Source organism: Pseudonaja textilis, chromosome 3 (assembly GCF_049901715.1).
Source record: "Pseudonaja textilis isolate UNSWEBS1 chromosome 3, rPseTex1.2, whole genome shotgun sequence".
In the NCBI taxonomy this organism is placed as follows: Eukaryota; Metazoa; Chordata; class Lepidosauria; order Squamata; family Elapidae; genus Pseudonaja; species Pseudonaja textilis.
This window is the reverse complement of record NC_141992.1, coordinates 105,937,897-105,957,155: the sequence shown is the minus strand read 5'-3', so window position 1 is coordinate 105,957,155 and position 19,259 is coordinate 105,937,897. Positions and strand designations below refer to the sequence as shown.

At 43.0% G+C, this 19,259-nt stretch overlaps 1 protein-coding gene across 23 annotated transcripts in view; it reads right to left on the bottom strand.

Moving 5' to 3' along the window:
• Positions 1–739: 739 nt before the first annotated feature.
• The window catches only part of PDE4DIP (phosphodiesterase 4D interacting protein), a 353,766-nt gene continuing 335,246 nt past the window's right edge, over positions 740–19,259 (bottom strand). For 22 of the 23 annotated variants that reach the window (XM_087932026.1, XM_087932029.1, XM_087932027.1 and 19 more), the window contains 8 exons: positions 16,797–16,928; positions 14,023–14,200; positions 8,926–9,050; positions 7,834–8,000; positions 7,342–7,499; positions 3,169–3,278; positions 2,476–2,522; positions 740–1,921 (listed from right to left, as the gene is read on the bottom strand). In XM_087932026.1, coding sequence (XP_087788152.1) covers positions 1,877–1,921; positions 2,476–2,522; positions 3,169–3,278; positions 7,342–7,499; positions 7,834–8,000; positions 8,926–9,050; positions 14,023–14,200; positions 16,797–16,928 — 962 coding nt within the window. In that variant the 3' untranslated portion in view covers positions 740–1,876. The remainder of the gene's footprint in view (positions 1,922–2,475; positions 2,523–3,168; positions 3,279–7,341; positions 7,500–7,833; positions 8,001–8,925; positions 9,051–14,022; positions 14,201–16,796; positions 16,929–19,259) is intronic. The other variant, XM_087932018.1, reaches the window with a different exon arrangement.

The following is a 19,259-nucleotide window of genomic DNA, read 5'->3' as shown; positions in this document are numbered from 1 at the left end:
AGAAATGTGGTTCTCAGCCTGCACTTGTCTTCTTGCTTAGTCTCTTATCTGGTACTGGGAGAAAAATAAGAAAATAAGGCTTTGTGTAATATATTAATACCATGACTTCAAAAACATTTTAGGACAGTTTTTTTAAAAAATCTGTGCCACAAAATTGTAAGTTATTTAGTACCAGCAACTATTAAGAGTATTATCTTAATAAGGTGAATACTTAAAAGAGAAATACTTGGATACCAGGTGACTAAACTGGAAAGAAAAAAAGAACCAGACCAATCCAACAACAAAGTACACCTGCCAAAAAACTTTCCTGGGTAAGTATTTCATAAGTGCAGAAAAGTAGAGCCTACCTTTCATAGTTGCGTGGAATGGGTATATCTATCAAAATATATAGGACTACAATCAGAAAAACAATCCAGTCATGAGGTGATCTAAAGATAAACATGACAAAACTCTTCCTGTTACAGATACCAAGTGCCCCCAAGCTCATTGCTCATTTGTCAAGTCCATTGAAATAGTCCATCCTAGGGGTTATTAGTCAGGTTATTACTCCATCTCAGAGGAACAGTAGGTAGCTGTTAAACTTTCTTTTGTGCCAAAAGGTTTTTTTTGTCCTTGTTTGGACAAACCAGGTGGAAGATACAGTCCTAATCTATGAATTTGCTCAAGACTCATCCTGAACATCATTAAATGATTCAATCAATCATTTTAGATCAGTAGAAAATTAAAGGTACAATTTCACTCTAGGTCACATCTCAGGTTTATTGTTGAACAAACATGGAATCAAGTCCATAACATAAATATGAGGAATAAATCATAGTTCCCCAAACTTTCTACTTTTATTGATTATCCAAATAAAGCTACTGTCAAAAACAAACAAATTTCCTAGTTCTTAATTTAAGCAGCTTAAAAGAAAGATACATTCATTGACAATTTTAAAAGCTGTTTTTCACAGGGTTTTCCTCCTCCAGATTATATCTTAAAGCCTCCAAACCAATTTCAGGCCTAAAACTCACATTGAAAGTCTCTTAAAATATCAAGAGAATGGCAGTGTTTGCAATAATATGAAAAGTTTGTTTCTTTAGGAGGCAGTACACCCCTGTTTATACTGAGAATAAGATGCCATTCATGAACCAATTTCCATCACCTGTAAATTGCAGATAGGATGTTTTTTTAAAAATGTGGGAATTCAGATGTTAAAAAAAAAATCCATCCAATAAGTGTGTCTTATTGTCGGGCTGACAACGTCTCCCTTGCCAAGAATGCATCAAGGTCATATTCCTTTGAAGCAAGGTAGTTGCAATAATTGGGTACAATCTCAAACACCTGGAGCACTATTTGTATACCATCAGCACTGACAAAATCATCATTACTCAATTGCAAAAGGCAACTTTACTGGAAAGAGCTTACATCCATCCTGCAATGATACTTTTTAATACCATGAAACAATTACATCTAATTTTCTTGTCCTTGTGAAGGGCTCAAATGCCAAATTCAATCTAAATATCTGGCTGATTGTACAATCAACCATAGTAATGATAATGCATGATCATTAATCCTAATAGCATAAACAGACTCTTGCACCATACAAATACTAAGATACTTCTCTGAGGATGCTATTCTTACAGCATCCTTTTCTCTTAACAATAACATGTTGGCTATAGTCTAGTCTCTCTGTGTATTTGTGCACTCCATATATATAACTTTAGTCCAGTTATTGTATTGCACTAATGTTTGGAGCATTTCCAAATACATTTTCCAGAGTCCAACAGCAGAGCATATGAAGAGATGATTTGAAAAAGCTTAGGTGGATTAGGAGTGACTGTTGGATCTATTTTTCTTTCTCCATATTTCTGACTGTGTGGATGAATCAGTTTCTTCAATGGCCAATGGAAGAAATGGTTTTAGGCTGCTGAGACATCTCCTGTAATTAAATGATATAAAGAAGAGATGCAAGCATTTCTACTAGGCTTTGTTTTCTAATACCCCTCCTCCCATTCTGAAGCATTCATAGCAGTTATTTTAACACATGCTAATACCCTTGGTTATAATTTATGCTCTGACCACAAAAATATAAATGAAAGATGGCCCTATGAACAGAAAAGTAGGATGCCTATTTATCAGATCAAGATTGAGGCATATGTATAGCAGCATCAATTGCTGAAGACATTCACCTTGAAGTCAATATTAGCATACTAAGCTCAACTTTAGGATTGTAAAAGCCCATATCTTGTTAGATAAAAAGTAAAAAAGGGTAGGTAAAAAACAAGAATGGGAAGCACAAAACTGATTATTGATTATTCATATGTTAATTAAGACTTTTGTTGGCCAGGCAATGCATAGTAGCAGACAATTTGCTCAATAACTTGGAGGCTTCCTCTTTCTAGGGCAGGAAATTTCCTGGGGCAGCTTTCCTTGTCTCCATCTTCAGTCTTGGAATAGCAGCATTTTATGAAGGAGAGGTGAAAGTGAACATACCTCCAGGTTGATTCTTGCTTTCTTCAGCACATTGTATGTTCCAGTCACTGTAGCAAAGAAAGTGTCAACCATAATTTGAATTAGTTTCTTTGTCCCCAACTCATCTCTCTGTTAGTTGCCTAACTTGGCAAGTCCATTGTGAAATGTTCCTTTCTGATATATAGATTTAGCAAATGAAGATGAATAATTTTGTATTCAAAAAACTTAGCCATTGTCATTTTGGAAATAGGGTTTCATAAGGATTTTTTAGCCCTTTTGTCTAATTTATAACTAATTGAAACTTTCATTAGCAGATTTAATTTTCCTTCTTTTCATCAGGGAATAGATTGAGACAGGCATTTTCAGTTCCATTTCAATGGCATGTGGAAAAGATTTCCAAACTTGTTGGACATTTGACACTTGAAAAATTCTAGGAAGATATCACTCCTTCCAACACAAATTTCCCAAGATCCTGCAGGAGCAGCTACTATAAACTTGGAAGTTAAATATGTCACTCCTACCCCTCATCTGCATATTCAGTGGCTCAAACTCATTCAAGAATGGTTTGAGATGCAGAGAATAAAACATAGTGGGGTGAGACTGTGACACACAGACAGACCCATTAATGCTGTAGAGTTATGCTCATGGGATGCTTGAGTACCAGAAGCAGGACATTGGTCCTATCCAATCCATTCCATGAAAGAGGACACTTACAGTGAGTGAGAATAAAGTTCTCCAAATTTCCTTTAATATGGTTAGCACTCTGCACATGATTCTCTTGCACAGCCAACTTGGCTCTAAGTATTTGGATTTCTTCATCTACTGTCTGATCCTGTGAAAACAAGTATTTTATCTCTTAGGATGACTACAATAATTGCATATTATTTAAAAAAGGAAGGAGCTTATATTTTATCAAGTAACCTGGATGTGTACATTCCTCTGAAGATTAGATGGACTGTAATGTTTCGTATATGAAGAGAATGTATTTTAAAATTCATCCCAGTCTTCTAAAATACCATATTTGTAAGCTATGTAGAAGTTACTGAGCCAGTGTAAAAGTTTATTTATGGTGGTAGTGGGAAGTTAAGGATGGGCATATCTAGAGCAGGGGTCTGCAATCTTAAACACTCAAAGAGCCATTTGCTCTAGTTTCTCAAAGAAAAGAAAACACCAGGAGCCTACTGGTATTACTGGGTGGGTGTGGCCAACTCAATATCATTCACTCCCACCCAGTCATCTCCTCTGCAATATGGAGCAAGTCTCCATCCCCCGCCATCACCCTTACCTTCTCAGGCCAGACAAGGAGTGATGGGGAGGGGAGGGGCCAGTCAATGGTGGATCAGCCAACAGAGAGCCGCAGCAGAGGGCCGAAAGAGCTGCATGTGGCTCCAGAGCCGCAGATTGCAGACCCCTGGTCTAGAGCCAAAATGCATAGAGCTATTTGTTTCCTGTTCTTTTACCTCTCCATTTTAATTTCTCTGTTTTGTGATTACTAAGCTATATCTCTATGTACTATTCTCACTGGTTTTTGCATCTCCATCAATACCCATAATTTATCTTGTATTCTTGTGTTACTGTTGACTTCTTGTATCCCCTTTTTCTTGTTTCCTCATACATCAATCTGCCATATTACTGCCTACCTATTCTTGTCATAGAGCTTGTCTACCATAGCACAAAAGGGTTTCTCAGTCCCAGCAACTCTAAACTGTTCAAAATGATTACAAGAGACTCTAGATGGAACAATGTGGAACATATGGTCGGCTGCAATGAATTGGGCAAATAGGGCCATGTCTGCCATACCACTACAAATTGAAGAATAGGGGAAGTCGTATCAGCTTAACAATGATGCTTCCTTGTCCCTCTTATATTCCCTTAATTCTTCTTAACACACTTAATGAATTGTTGGTATTTTAACATGCAGTGGGATCAGAGGTGGTATTCAGCTCATTCAGACCAGTTCAAGTAAATTGGTAGCGAAAATTTTAATTAGTTCGGAGAACCTGCAATATCACCTCAGGCTGGCCCTGTCCCCGCCTACCTGGCTGCCCAGTCACCACTTGCCCCAGACCACTCGCTGCTCACCCTGCCTGCCCACTCACCCCTCCCCAGTCACCCCACCCCGCCCCACCCAGTCGCTCCTCATCTCGCCCGCTCATCTGCCATTACTAGCCTACCTTCACCCACCATTGCTGCCTGCCTTCATCTGCCATTGCTGCCTTCTGTGGCCCTGATCTCCCTGGGTGAGTGAGCCTACAAGCAAGCCCCAGTTGAGTTGACTCCCTGCCCAGCCTAGGCTACCGCAAGCCCTAATCGAGTCGACTCCCTGCCCAGACTACCTACCTCCCTCCACTGCCACAAGCCTTGGTCAAGTGCTGACTCCTGGGCTGGCCTAGGCTGCCGCCTCAGGGTAGACACAGTGAAGCTCAGCCACCCTTTGGACCTGGCTCTTGCCATTCTTCCACCTGCATGCCACCCGCCCGCTCTCCGCCTTGGGTCAGGAGACGTGCCCCCTTCCCCGGGGCCTCTGTCCACATGCCACCTGCTCACCCTCTGTCTTGGGTCAGGAAATGCACCAGTCCCTGGCTCTAGCCTTCCCCAGGGCCTCCACCCACATGCTGCCCTCTCAGCCTTCACCTTGCTCACCTTCTGTTCTGAAGGACCACCTTGTTGGGGGGGACACGGTGAGACTTAGCCACCTTTCGTGAGAAGCCTCCAGCCGCCAGTAGTTTTTGGCACAAGAAGCCTCCAGCCACTGCCAGCTCCATTCCAGCTGGCAAAGAGGCGGCGGCTGAAGGCTTCTTGTACTGAAAAAGAGATGGCGGCTGCAGGCTTCTTGCACCAAAAATACTGAAAACTACAGGCCAAAAAAGAGGCCTGAAGTCCCATCGTCACCGTCACCGCCCAGTTCTTTGCATCAGCTGCACACGTGAACCCCATTGCCTGCTGCTGTTGCTCATGGCTAGACTTGGCCAGGAAAACAGCCTGCTTCACCAGAGGGACTCGCCCACATGCCGTCTCCTCTCAAAAGATTCCGGCAAGATGAAATGTGTGCACGCTCTGAGTGTACGCCTGAGAAGGAGGAGAAGACTTAACTGAACTTTCCTGCCTCCCTTTGCAGCAGAGCTGTTCAGAAGGCAGCCGCTGCAGTCTGTTCCTTTAAGGTACTACGATGCTGCATACCATCCGACTGTGCAAAGGCAGCCCAAAGGAAAAGGGCTCGACTCTCCTGGTCCCAGTCACTCTGCACACTGAAGCCAGGTGGCTGGAGAGGGAGGGAACTATAAAGGGACAGGCCACGGCGGCTGCCTTCCGAGCAGCTTCCGAAGCAGAAAAAGTTCAGTCAAGTCATCTCCTCTGTCTTGGCCTTAAACATACACACAGAGCAAAGACACACACACCTCATAGCACCGGGACCTTCTTTGATGAGACAGTGCATGGGCAAGTTGCTCCGGCACTGTGAGGTGTGTGCGTGTTTGCTCTTTATGTATGTTTGAGGCCAAGAAGGAGGACTTGTCTGAACTTTAAAAGAACTTGGCCTAAGGTTTCTCATGTATTCAGGGGCTATACCTCTCCCAACAATGAGTTCGGCAGCAATCCAACAAAATGTCTTCCAGCTCTTCAAGATTGACTTTAAGAGCACCCTAGTTTTAGACTCTTTTGCTGCTTGTTGTGGCTTGCTTGGAAAGACTCCCATCCTCGTTTTTGTAGGTGAGAGACTGAGCAGTTGTACTTTTATCCCCACTGCATGCCAAAATACCCCCTCACATGGAAGAAGCCAAGAGCAAAAGTAGCAGTGGCAAGAACGACAGGGGTATGTCCCTCTGCAGTTCCCTCCCGGGTGATAGCCAGGGCTTCACCTCCTCCTCTTTTCCTCATAGGCACCGTGTCTCCCTCCCTTCACATTCCTTGAACTCACTGGGAGTATCGAACCGGAGTGGGAAAGCGCACATTGGAGTGAGAGAGCGCAAAGTTGGCTGCTATGGAGTGAGTGCTTTGGCTTCCCCTCTTGCTCCTCACATTCACCCTGAGCTGGTGCAGTTCTTTACTTGGGCAGCCTGATGGCTGCAGCAGCACCCACAGCAGCAACAAGCAGCACCGCAGCAACAAGGTACAGTAAGATTTGGTGGTGCAGAAATTGTTCGGTAAAAAATAGGGCATCTCCAAGGGGCTTCTGGCAAAACAAAAAAAAAACCATCCCAAAACAAAACCCATTTGGGAGGAAGACTCAGCAGGCAGTCCCCATCTTTAGATGGGCTTTTATTTTGTCAGTCCAAGGGGGGGGGAAAGATACATAGGAAATTGCCCTGTCTCTGCAGCATCGGTCATGTGATTGAGTGGGCATGGCCAAGGTGCTGTCCCACCTTGCCCTGAGTGATGTCGAGTTGGCCACGCACACTCAGTCACATGACCATCCAGTCACACCCACCAAGTCACACACACCAAGCCACGTTCACAGAACCGGTAGTGAAAATTTTTGAATCCCACCACTGAATGGGATGCAAGTAAGGGGCACTTGGAAATCATCCTGAGTCATCTAAAAAGCTAAAGGGTTCTGAGTAAAAGAGGAAGGGAGATAAACCATCTTGAGGAGTATAGAGGCGAAGAGGCATGTTCTTATCAAAGGACACAGCTCTAGGATTAGTACACAGGTCACAAGCTGGAAAAATGGTTGGTTTCCAAACACCCTATTATCGTTGGGTATGGGGAGGGGCTTGCAATATACTGTCATAGATGGAAAAGCCCAATCAGCACTATTTAAACTGGACTGGGAAAGGTTTTTAGAATTCTACAATATTGAGATGGATTTTCAGCTATTATTTATCTAGGCCAATCAAATTGTCACCTCAAATTTTCCAATGGGAGAAACAGCTCTGCAGTAATAGCAAGATACTTCCCTTTGTGTGTTGCCTTATTTGAGCTGAGCTGAGAGGCATGGGAGGTGGTGCTCTCCAAAACATTGTAAGGAGGGAAGTTGACTTCTCCAGGATCTGATGCAAAGTACTGGTATGGACAAGTAATTTCTTGATGTTTTTTTGGCAGAAAATCTGTGAAAATAGAGAGGTTGGTTAATGCAAATATCTTATATTATTTTCCTCACTGACTTTCTTGGTAGCGTTTGATATTTCCTTCCTCCTTCTGGCAAGGGACTATGGTTTTCTCACTCTTGGGTTAGAAGTTTACCATTGTTTGCTTGAAAGAGCTCAGTAGTGCACCATTCCCAATAATATGGAGATGGATTATGAATTATTAGAATCCATATTATAATATATTCAGAATATTGGCAAAAACTGTTTCCAGTGGTGAAAGAAGGAACCCTTGAGGAATTTAAAACTCAGTGAAAGACTACTCTGTTCTCAGCAACCAAACCTTCCCAGTTACCATGTTGTCCTGTGGTTTCAGGTCAGACCGCAGAAGTGATGCCATTTGGTGGATCCAAGTCTTAGCATCCAAAATCTGTTTCTTAAGAGTATTATAGTCCTGAAGGTATCCTATGACATGAATTCCTTGGTTCTTCACATCTTCTGTCAGCAGCAGCTTATGCATCCCTACAAAGAAAGAACCATGCTGTCAGTCTAGGTTGGTAGTTACAGTTCTGGATTGCTCTGGCATCAGCAACTATAGTTCCTGAACAGTGACTCAGTTGCAGTTTTCTACAACCACAAAAAGAAGAGAAGTATAGCAATTTGTGCAGGAAACTTCAGCTGGACCTGCTGCTTTCTGAAATCTTAGAATATTTTAACTTAATATTTATTTATTTATTTATTTATTTGATTGATTGATTGATTGATTTATATTGCCGCCTATTCGCCCATGGCAACTCGAGGCGGCTTACACAATGTAAAATCATATTTAAAACAAAAAATAAAAATAAAAACAATAAAAACTAATAAAAAGAATCAGATAAATTAGTAAAGTACAATAGAACAAAAATTGGGAAAACAAAAAAACAAAACAAACAAAAACCAACTCCCACCCCCTACCCCAACGACAGCAGATCACACTACCCATTTGATGAATTTCATCCCTTTCTGGGTTCCCGAGGCCCGCTGGCAAAACCAAGTCTTCAGTGCCTTTTGGAATAGTATTAAATGAGGGGACCATTCTAATCTCTGGGGGAATGATGCTCTAGAGAGACGGAGCCACCATGGAGAAGGCTTTTCTTCTAGGTCCTACCAGGTGTATCTCCCTCAGGGGTGGGACCCGCAATATTCCCTGCCGCCTCACTCTAATGGGTCGGGTAGATGTCACTGGCAAGAGATTTCCTCAGATAATCCGGACCCAAGCCATGAAGGGCTTTAAAGGTGACAACCAGTACCTTGAATTGCACCCAGAAGCAAATTGGCAATCAATGCAGCTCCTGCAGGAGAGGTGACACATTTGCACACCGGGGTCTGCATAAAACCACGCGGGCCGCTGCATTATATCCTGTAGTATAGTAACAAAGCTAGAGGGGGAGGAGTAAGGACATACCAGAGACTGCCTTTTGCAGTGGTCCATGCTGTGCTTCATAGACACATAATTCAGCTTGCTGGGTCTGGAAGAGTGTTCTGTTTTCTTTACACTGCTGCTGAAGCATTATCATTCTGTGTTGAAGCCTGCAAAAATCCCCCCACCCACAAACAGGAGTCATGACTGAGGTTTCTGTTGTTGGCTAAACTGTCATGTTACTGCACTGCTCTAATGTTCTGCCAAAATCTGCACACTGAAGATATCACTGAAGTCTCATGGAAAGACACTGCAATCCCTCACAGACAGAATCATCGGATTAGAAGAGAATTCTATTCCTGGGATTCCTGTCCCGGAACACCCTTTCCTGGGCAGGAATTCTCAAACTATCCTAGACAAATGGGGTATTTATTAAGCATTGCGATAAATTCCTAAAGGGAAGACTGCAAATCTGACTCAAATGATTTAAATCTGAATAATGTTATCAGTGGATTTCTTTTAACAACAAAAACTGTGGACAGATTAAATTACATCACCCAAAGAATCCCTTATCTCACATAGTTTCTGCCCTTTGAAGTTCCTCATCCCTGTACTTTGGGAAGTTCATATAGCCAGAAAGATGGAGAAAGCCCAAACTTGCAGCCAAGAAGAAGCTCACTGAGCAATTGTGGAATTTTTGCAGGAATGCAGGGGTGGGATTCTACCGGTTCAGACTGGTTTGGTAGAATCGGTTGTTATGATTCTCATTAGTTCAGAGAACTGGTAAATCAGGCCCTTAGCTGGCCATGCCCCTCTCCACTTGCTTCTCCACTCTTTGCCTAGTCACTCCCAACATTGCGCAGATGCACAACAATCACTGCATTCTTTCTCCACCTGCCTCGCCCTGCCCCTCCTTATCTTGGCCATGCACCATCACTGACTGCAGTCTGTCTTTGCCCACCCACCTGCCTGCCTGCCAGCCATTGCTGTCTGCCTTCCGCCATGATCTCCCTAGGTGAGTGAGGCTCCGCAAGCCCCAGTCACCTACATGCTGCTGCCATCGCCAGTCCCAGTTGAGTCCCAACTCCTGGGCCAGCCTAGACTGCCACCATTGTGCTATTGCTGCTGCCCTCACCTTTACAGCCACCACCACCACAAGCCCCAGTTGAGTCCTGACTCCCAGGCTGGCCAAGGCCACCACCGCCATACCGCCACTGCCCTCAGTGTTTGTGGCCTAGCTAGTTCCCCCCCAACCATCCCTGTCTGGCTTGCTTAGCCACCAGCACCATGGCTCCATCCCATGTGGCGCTTGTGTCCTAGCAAGCTTCCCCTCCAACCGTCGTGGCTGTCTGGCTTGCTTAGCCACCAGTGCTGCAGCATGCAGAACTCATGGCCTAGCAAGCTTCCCCCCACCCACTGACCCCAGCCTCCAGCTTACCTTGCTTGCTGGTGGCAGAGAGGAAGGTGAGCCAGGGCTGATCCGTTGCTGCTCAGGTTCCCACCAGCCTGCATCTTGGCCCCCACCTGGATTCTCCATAGCTGCTGGGCCTTGCCTGCTAGGAGTGAGGGCAGGGGGATGACCAGGGAGCACGATGCTATGCCACCAAGCCCACATTGCCCCTCTACCTGCCACCCCTTTCCTCTGCCAGCGGCAATGAGGGCGGTGTAGCCTCATGCTTCCTGGTTGCCCCCCGCACTCAGCTAAAACGCTTGGCCTAGTGAGGGAGGGATGGGTGGCAGAAGGGCAATGCGGGCAGTGTAGCCTCATGCTTTCTGGTCACCTCCCCCCCAAGTAGCCGCAAGCCCCAGCAGCTGTGGAGAATCCGAGCAAGGGATGAGATGCGAGCTGCCAGGGATCCAAGTGGCGATGGCCCTGCCTTGGCTGGCTCACCTTTCCCTCTGCCACCAGCCGCAGGAGGAAAGAAGGTTGCAGGCAGTCGGGAAAGCCCAAACCGCTGCCTAGCCCAGACCTGCCAGCAGGGTGGGTAAAGCTACAGTGCACACCACTGTCCCCAGCCTTGAGCTTACCTGGCTTGCTGGTGGCAGAGAGGAAAGTGACCCATCGCTGCTCGGGTCTCCATCAGCTTGCATCTTGTCCCCTGCCTGGATTCTCTGCAGCTGTTAGACCTTGCCTGCAAGGGGTGGGGGTGGGGTGGGTGACCAGGGAGCACTACGCTATGCCTCCCAGCCTGCATTGCCCCTTTGCCTCTCACCCCTTACCTCTGCCAGGGGCGATGTGGGGATGTAGCCTTGTGCTTCCTGGTTGCCTTCCGTACTCCTCGGCAGCTGCGAGCTCAGCAGCTGCAAAGAATCTGAGCAAGGGATGAGATGTGGGCTGGTGGGGAGCCGACTGGTAATGGCTCTGCCCTGGCTGGTTCACCTTACCCTCTGCTACCAGCCACGGGAGGAAGGTAAGTTTGGAGGCAATTGGGAAAGCCCAAACTGCTGCCTAACCCAGAGCTGCTGGTGGGGTGGGCGAGGCTGCAGTGCACACCTTGCTTGAAGTTCCCAGCTGGGCCCTTTCCTTTCCCCAAAAGAGGGAGGGAAGGAAGTCCCACCTACGTCCCCTTTGTTGGACCTGGAAGCCTTGCCTGCCGGCTTTTCCGGGCAATGCAGGACCAGTGTAAATGGACAATCACACCCAGTACCTGGGACTCTGGGAGACTGGCCAGGAAGAACCCTCATCATGAGTGACACTGCCGGGTAGTGTGTGTGTGTGTGTGGGGGGGGTTTCAGGTGGATCTCCTAGCTTTAGGAGGAGAGAGGGAAGGAGGAAGGGAAGGGATAGAGAAAGAGAGAAAGAGAGGGAATGAGAGAGAAAAAGAAAGAAAGAGAGAGAAAGAGAAAGAGAGGAAAAAATGAGAGAGAGGGGGGGAAAGAGAAAGAGAGAGAAGGAAGAGACAAAGAAAAAGAGAAAAGGGAAAGAGAAAGGAAGAAAAGGGATAGAAAAAGAAAGGGGGGATGGAAGGAAGGGACAGAAAGAAAGAAAGAAAGAAAGGGAGGAGAAAGTGAATGAGATATATGGCTGGATGGATAGATACATGGAAGGAGGGAGGGAGGGAGCGAGAAAAAAAGAGAGGAAAGAAGGACACAAGCCCTGGCTTCAGAAGACTCTTTGTAACAGCACAGCAATCTAGGGCTGGCCTGCAAGGGATCTCGGAGGTCATCTTCTAGTCCAACCCCCTGCTTCAGCAGGAGATCCTTACAGAATCATAGAATAGCAGGGTTGGAAGGGTGTGTGTGTGTGTGTGTGTGTGTGTGTGTGTGTGTGTGTGTGCATGGCTGTCAAAACTCCAAAAACAGGTCAAGTAGCTCTGGGGAGGTCAGTCATAAATTAAAACACTTGCTAAGCAACCAGCCATTAAGCAAGGACCACTTGTATTTGGTTTGCCACTCACCTGGCCACACCCACCCAGTCACATGACAGCCAAGCCCAGCCGGTCACGTGACTACCAAACCATGCCCATCTAGTTACCAAACCATGCCCAGTCAGCAAGCCGCGCCAACCCAGTCACATAACCACCAAGCACATCCACAAATTAAGCCATGCTCACAGAACAGGTTGTTAAAAGATTTGAATCCCACCCCTGCAGTAATGCCCTATAGAAATATATTCTTCATTCTCCTTTCAGATGCTTGTGGAGAGCAATGCTATTTCAAAATGATTCACATAGAAGTCACAAAAATGGATGTTAGTCCATTCTTATTTTTTATTTCACTTCTTTCTTTTGTCTGTTTTCTCCAGTTATTTTTTCCTAAGTCTATGTTTAATAACTGTTTTTAGAAGAAATAAGCCGATAAATTAATTTCTACCAAAAGGTCTATTAAAGAAATCCTTTCAAGAACTATCTAAGAATAAAACCAAAAATAACAGAACATCAGAATAACAGAGTTGGAAGGAAACTTGGAGGTCTTCTAGTCCAACTCACTGCTCATTCATACAAGCTGTTGTCCAGTGTCTTCTTGAAAGAGTGATGGAGTACCCACAACTTCTGAAAGCAAACCGTTCCACTGGTTAATTGTTCTCATTGTTGGGAATTTTCTGCTTAGTTCTAGGTTGCTTCTCTCCTTGATTATCCAACCAGTGTTTCTTGCCTTGCCTTCTAATGCTTTGAGAAATAGGTTGACCTTGTGGCAGCCCCTCAAATATTGAAACACTGTTATCATGTCACCCCTAAGTATCTCTTTTCACTATACTAGATATAACCAATGCCTGCAAAGGTTCTTCATATGTTTTAGTCTCCAGGCCCCTATTCATCTTAGTTGTTCTTTTCTGTACTCTTTTCTATAATATGTGATTAAAACTAGACACAATGTTCTAAGTGAGATCTTACTAAGGATTAGTGCTACTAATGCTTCATGTGTTCTTGATTCTATCCCTCTGTTAATGCAGCCTAGGATTACATTGGCTTTTTTAGCTGCCGCCACACATTACTGGCTCATATTTAAATGATTATCCACTAGAGCCCCGGGATCCTTTCTCACAGTTATTGCTGTTGAGCCAGATTTCACCTAAACTGTACCTATACATTTTTTGACAAAGTGTAAAACCTTCCTTTTCTCTACATTGAATTTCATTTTGTTAGATAGGGCCCAGTGTTCAAGTCTGTTGAGGTCTGTTGAGATCCATCTGGATCTTGAGCCTAACTGGCTATACCTGGCAGTTTAGTGTTGCCAGCAAATTTGATGAGTTTCCTTTCTATTTCCTCATTAGATCATATATGAAGATAATTAAATAGTACTGGGCCTAAAACAGAACCTTGGGATATACCACTGCTCTCTTCCCTCTTTGTAGAGGTAGTTCCATTAAGGGCTACACATTGAGTGTGGTTTGTCAGCCAGTTATGAATCCATCTGGATTCTCAAGGAATTTAATGACACTGTAGAAATAACATTATTATTCAAAATATTTTATGGATTAAATGCTGTGGTTGAATTGTGATCCTCAATAAACTTCTGCCACGATAATTTTTTTAAGTCATTGAATTGCCAGACCAGTTTTTATTATGAAGATGCACATCACTAAAAGCAGCAGTGGAAGAGAATTCTGGCCATCCAGTCAGTGAGTTTCATAAATGCGTCTAATTGTGATACCCTTTTCTATGCCCTTTTTTCAGCAGATTCCCACCAGCTTTAGCTCACCTAGAATTGTTCATTTGTAAAGCCATGACCTCCTTTTGAAGCTGTACAAGATCTTGTTGCTTGCTCTGAATGTCTTCCTGTAGTTGCTGCCGCTCAATCCGCTGCCATTCCAGCTTCATCTTGCCATCTTGGAGTTTTGAATGTAACTCAAGCTGAGCCTTCTGCAGGTGCTCTAACTCTGAGAATTGAGAGAGCTATCTGAGGTGATCTTATAATACATGAGCTTATTAAGTCTTATAATATATCGATATATTAAAAGAGTTCTCTACTGATCCCTCATGATCCCACCGAAATAGTTGTAAAAGAAATAAGAGGCTACTCAGGAAAAGTTTTTGATTCAAGCAAAAATCACTTGATATTGGGAAGGAGAAGGAGAATGGAAGCATTCAAATACTATCTTCTGTTCCATTTTGTCATCATTTTTCTCCTTCATAATTTAAAATTCTTCAATTAGGAAAAAAAAACACAAAATAGCTGGATTATGTCTGCTTGGAAGTGTTGCTGGCATAAGAATGTTGCTTTCTAGATGTTCGATCTTTCCAATAGCTAAATTTTACAAGTACTGTAAGTTGATATGCTAGTAAGTAACAAAATTAATGAATAGACAACAAGTGACAACTTCAAATCTCAACAAACAAATGCTCTGTCTTACATATTGGCAAAAAAATCAGAAAATAAAATACAAGCTAAATGAACATGACCTTGTAGATGACCCCCACTCTGTCAAGGACCTTGGAGTACTCATCTCTAATGATCTAAGTGCTAGAGCTCACTGTAACAACATAGCCAAAAAGGCATTAAGAGTAGTAAATCTAATCCTCTGTAGCTTTTTCTCCAGTAATATTATACTACTAACTAGAGTGTACAAAACATTTGCTAAACCAATTCTTGAATACAGCTCATCAGTCTGGAACCCACATTGCATATTGAACATTAACACAATTGAGAGATTCCAGAGATATTTCACAAGAAGAGTCCTCCACTCCTCTACTTGTAACAGAATACCTTATGCCACCAGACTTGAAATTTTAGGCTTAGACAACGTAGAACTACATCGACTTTGGTCTGACTTAAGCATAGTACACAAAATTATCCATTGCAATGTCCTACTCATCAATGACTACTTCAACTTCACCACAACAATACACGAGCACATAATAGATACAAACTCAAGGTAAACCGCACCAAACTCGATTGCAGGAAATATGACTTCAACAACAAAGTGGTCGATGCCTGGAATACTCTACCTGACTCTGTGGTTTCTTCCCCAAACCCCAAAAACTTCAGTCTTAGACTGTCTACTCTTGACCTCACTCCATTCCTAAGAGGTCTTCTAAGGAGTGTGCATAAGCACATCAATGTGCCTACTGTCCCTGTCCTAATGTTCGCTTTTATTCTTATCCATTTCATGTATTAATATTCATGTTTATACTTATATGTTATCCAATACATGCTCGACAAATAAATAAAATAAAATAGAAGGCAATCATTAAAAGAGCTCAGAATTCAGAAATCACTTGCCCTCCTAATGGTTGGATGTAATAAAACTTTATTTGTAGGCACAAAATAGAATGGTTTTTCTTTACTAGATTTTTGTACTCAAATTATGTGACTCAAAATACTAAAGACTAAGCATGTTTCCATACTTAAACCTTTGTAGCACTGCTTTTTAATGAAAATGAAGTTAAAGTGGCAGTCCCACACATAACTTCATCAAATTCTTCATTGGCCAGGCACTTTCAAAATATCTAATAACTTTCAATTTTAACAACTTTAATAACAGTAACTATTAATTTAGTACTCTGTCAAGGATCTTGGAGTACTCATATCAAATGACCTAAGCGCCAGAGCTCACTATAACAGCATTGCCAAAAAGGGATTAAGAGTTATAAATCTAATCTTATGAATCTATGAATCTATCTATCTTATGAATATTTCCTTTGGAAATATTGAATTGCTAACTAGAGCATACAAAACTTTTGCTAGACCAATACTCAAATACAGCTTATCAGCCTGGAATCCTCACTGTATATCGGACATTAATACAATTGAGCAAGTCCAGAAATATTTCACAAGAAGAGTACTACACTCCTCTGCTTGTAACAGAATACCCTATATCACCAGGCTTGAAATTTTGGGCTTGGACAACCTTGAACTACGCCACCTATGGTTAGACTTAAGCGTAGCACACAAAATTATCTGCTACAATGTCCTACCAGTCAATGACTACTTCAGCTTCAACTGCAACAATACAAGAGCACACAATAGATACAAACTCAATGTAAACCGCCCCAAACTTGATTGCAGGAAGTATGAGCAAAAGAGTGGTCAATGCCTGGAATGCACTACCTGACTCTGTTGTTACATCCTATAACCCCCACTCCTTTAACCTTAAACTATCCACTATTGACTTCACCCCATTCCTAAGAGGTCTGTAAGGGATATGCATAAGTGCACAATCATGCCTACCGTCCCTGTCCTATTGTCCCCATTTATTCGTACCTATTTCTTGTATTCTGACTCATGTTTATACTTATACCTATTATCTTGTAAGCGATCGACAAATCAAATCAAATCAAATAAATAAATTTGTATTTATCAAAATATGTTGCCAATTGTAATCTTCTTATTTATACCATTAAACCACTTTATTTTTTTTCTGTTAAGTTGAACTAGGTGATAGATAAAAATGGAGATAAGATCTAGGTACTGATGATAGCACATGCATGTTATCTCTGACACTACAATAACAGATGATTCTGCTTCTCTCGCACCATTGCTCTTTGCCATTGAGGTGAGATATATTTCCAATTGTTCCCGCAAAAGGTCATTGGTATAGATGGACTTCTCTAGACGCTGGCAGAGAGTTTGGATCTCAAACATGTGTTCCTCTAGAAAATCAGCACCTATATTCATTCAAAAACAAAGCAAAATGAAAAAGAGAATCATTATAGTGTTCAGAAGATAAGAACTAACTTTGGCACCTTAAGAAATTCATGAAGGGACTTTGTAGGTCATCTAGTTCAACCCCCTCCAAACAGGAGTCTCTACACCATTTCTGACAAATAGCAGTCCAATCTCTTCCTGGAAGTCTCCAGTGATGAAGCTCCCTATAAGCACTGGACTTTTCCCCTTCAACCGAAAAGAATGAACTTCTGAAAGCCAGGTATTTCAAAAGTAATTCTTTATTGTAAGGAAATGAATCCAGTACTAGTCAAAACAGAATCTAAGATGCTTCCAGGCATACGGTAATAAAGGGAGTTAGAACCCCTCCCCTTATTTAGATGTGGATGTAGTCAACAAAGAACCGACATATTAATTCCCCCCTCCCCTTCTCTGGGAACGTATCTTAGAAGAGTTTCCCAGGGGTATCTTCCAGAGCTGGAATTTTTATGGTCCCTTCTCCTCTTGCTATCTCTCCAAGAGATGACAAGTTTCTAGACATCTGGTTCCAATCATCCAGTTGTATATCATGTGCAAGTTATAAGATTCAATATAAGATTTAATATATTCAAGTTACATCAAAAAGGATTACTTGTACCAACTTCCCCCCTTCTTCTTCCATTGAAGAATGGCAGATATATGGATCTGACATACTGCCCTCCTCAAAAATTTGATAAATCCACCTGGAAGCCATAAAACATATGTTACATTTACAACTTAGGATGGTTTGTGAGGGTATTTCAGGTGGAACTTCCATAGTAATGTGGGTGCTTTTACATGTCATTTGGCTATCCACTCATTTTCTGAGGAAGGAAGGTGTTTCCAAGCTACTAAATATTGTGTGGATCCATGGTGAGTGCGCAAATCAAATTTCAAAATGTTGTTCCCCATGTACCATAATGGGAGTTGGAGGTGTGGGAAGGGGGAGTCTAAGGTTCGAAGCGATCTCTGGTTTGAGTAGGCTACAGTGAAATACTGGATGAACCTGTCTAAGTGTTTTGAGAAATAGAAGCTCTACCGTAACAGGATTAATAATTCTGGAGATGGGAAATGGCCCAATGAATTTAGCTCCCAGTTTCTTAGAGGGTTGCAACAATTTTAGGAATTTTGTGGACAAATATACCCCGGTCCCCAACTTTGAATGGTTTAGGATCACAGCTGTTTTTTGTCTGCTTGAGCTTTAAAAGCTGCTCTAGCCTCTTGTAAAGCTAGTCTGATCACTGCCCAAGTGGCTTGCAAATTATTTAACCACTCCTTAAGGGAGGGAATTTCAGGTTTCTTGGTGGGTAGTTCTGGCATGGGGTTGAATTCTTGGACTGTGGCTACCTGGAATGGGGTGAAACCAGTGCTGCTGTGGACCGAATTGTTGTATGCTACCTCTGCAAAAGGAAGGAGGTCAGTCCAATTGTCCTGTTGGTAATTAATAAAGCATCTTAACTTTTGTTCTAATACGCTGTTCGATCGTTCAGCTCTGCTGTTAGTCTGGGGGTGATTGGACGATGACAAAACCCCTGGATGGAGCCTTATTGGTTTAAAAACTCCCACCAAAATGTGGATGTGAATTGTACACCCCTATCTGAGATAATCCATTGGGGAGCTCCATGAAGGCGATAAATGTGTATTAAAAACATCTTTGCCAAGGCCTTGGCTGTTGGGATCTTTTGGCATGGTACAAAATGAACCTGTTTTGAAAAAAGATCAGTTACAACCCAAATGACAGTATTTCCTGCACTTTCAGGGAGCTCCACTACGAAGTCCATAGAGATCTCTTTCCAGGGTGCTGAAGGTTCTGCCACTGTTTGTAAAAGTCCAGGAGATTTTTCTTGTCTTCTTTTTGCAGCAGCACAGATGGGGCAACTAGCAACATAGTTTTCAATATCCTTTTTGAGAGATGGCCACCAAAATTGTCTTTTGATGAGGTGCAGGGTTTTTACAAAACCAAAGTGTCCCGCTATTTCTGAGTCATGGCAACGTTTCATGACTTCCTCTGGCTGGTAGGGACGTAAAATTTGTTTTCTACCCAGGCTAGCCCATCTTTGAGTAAGCAAGTGTCTTTGTTAGCCTGGAGCCAGTCATCCTTAAGTAGCACCTCCTTAAATATTGAAGTTGTTGCATTGTCAGTCAGTGATTCTTTCTTCTCTTGTGCCCAGGTAATTACTTTGGCTGCAATTTGGGTTGGTTGGATCATGGGTTTTATAACTTCAATCTTTTTGCTGTTGTATTGGGGTTTCCTGGACAGGCATCTGCCAAGAAATTTTTTCACCCTGGGAGATATTTGAGAGTGAAATTAAACC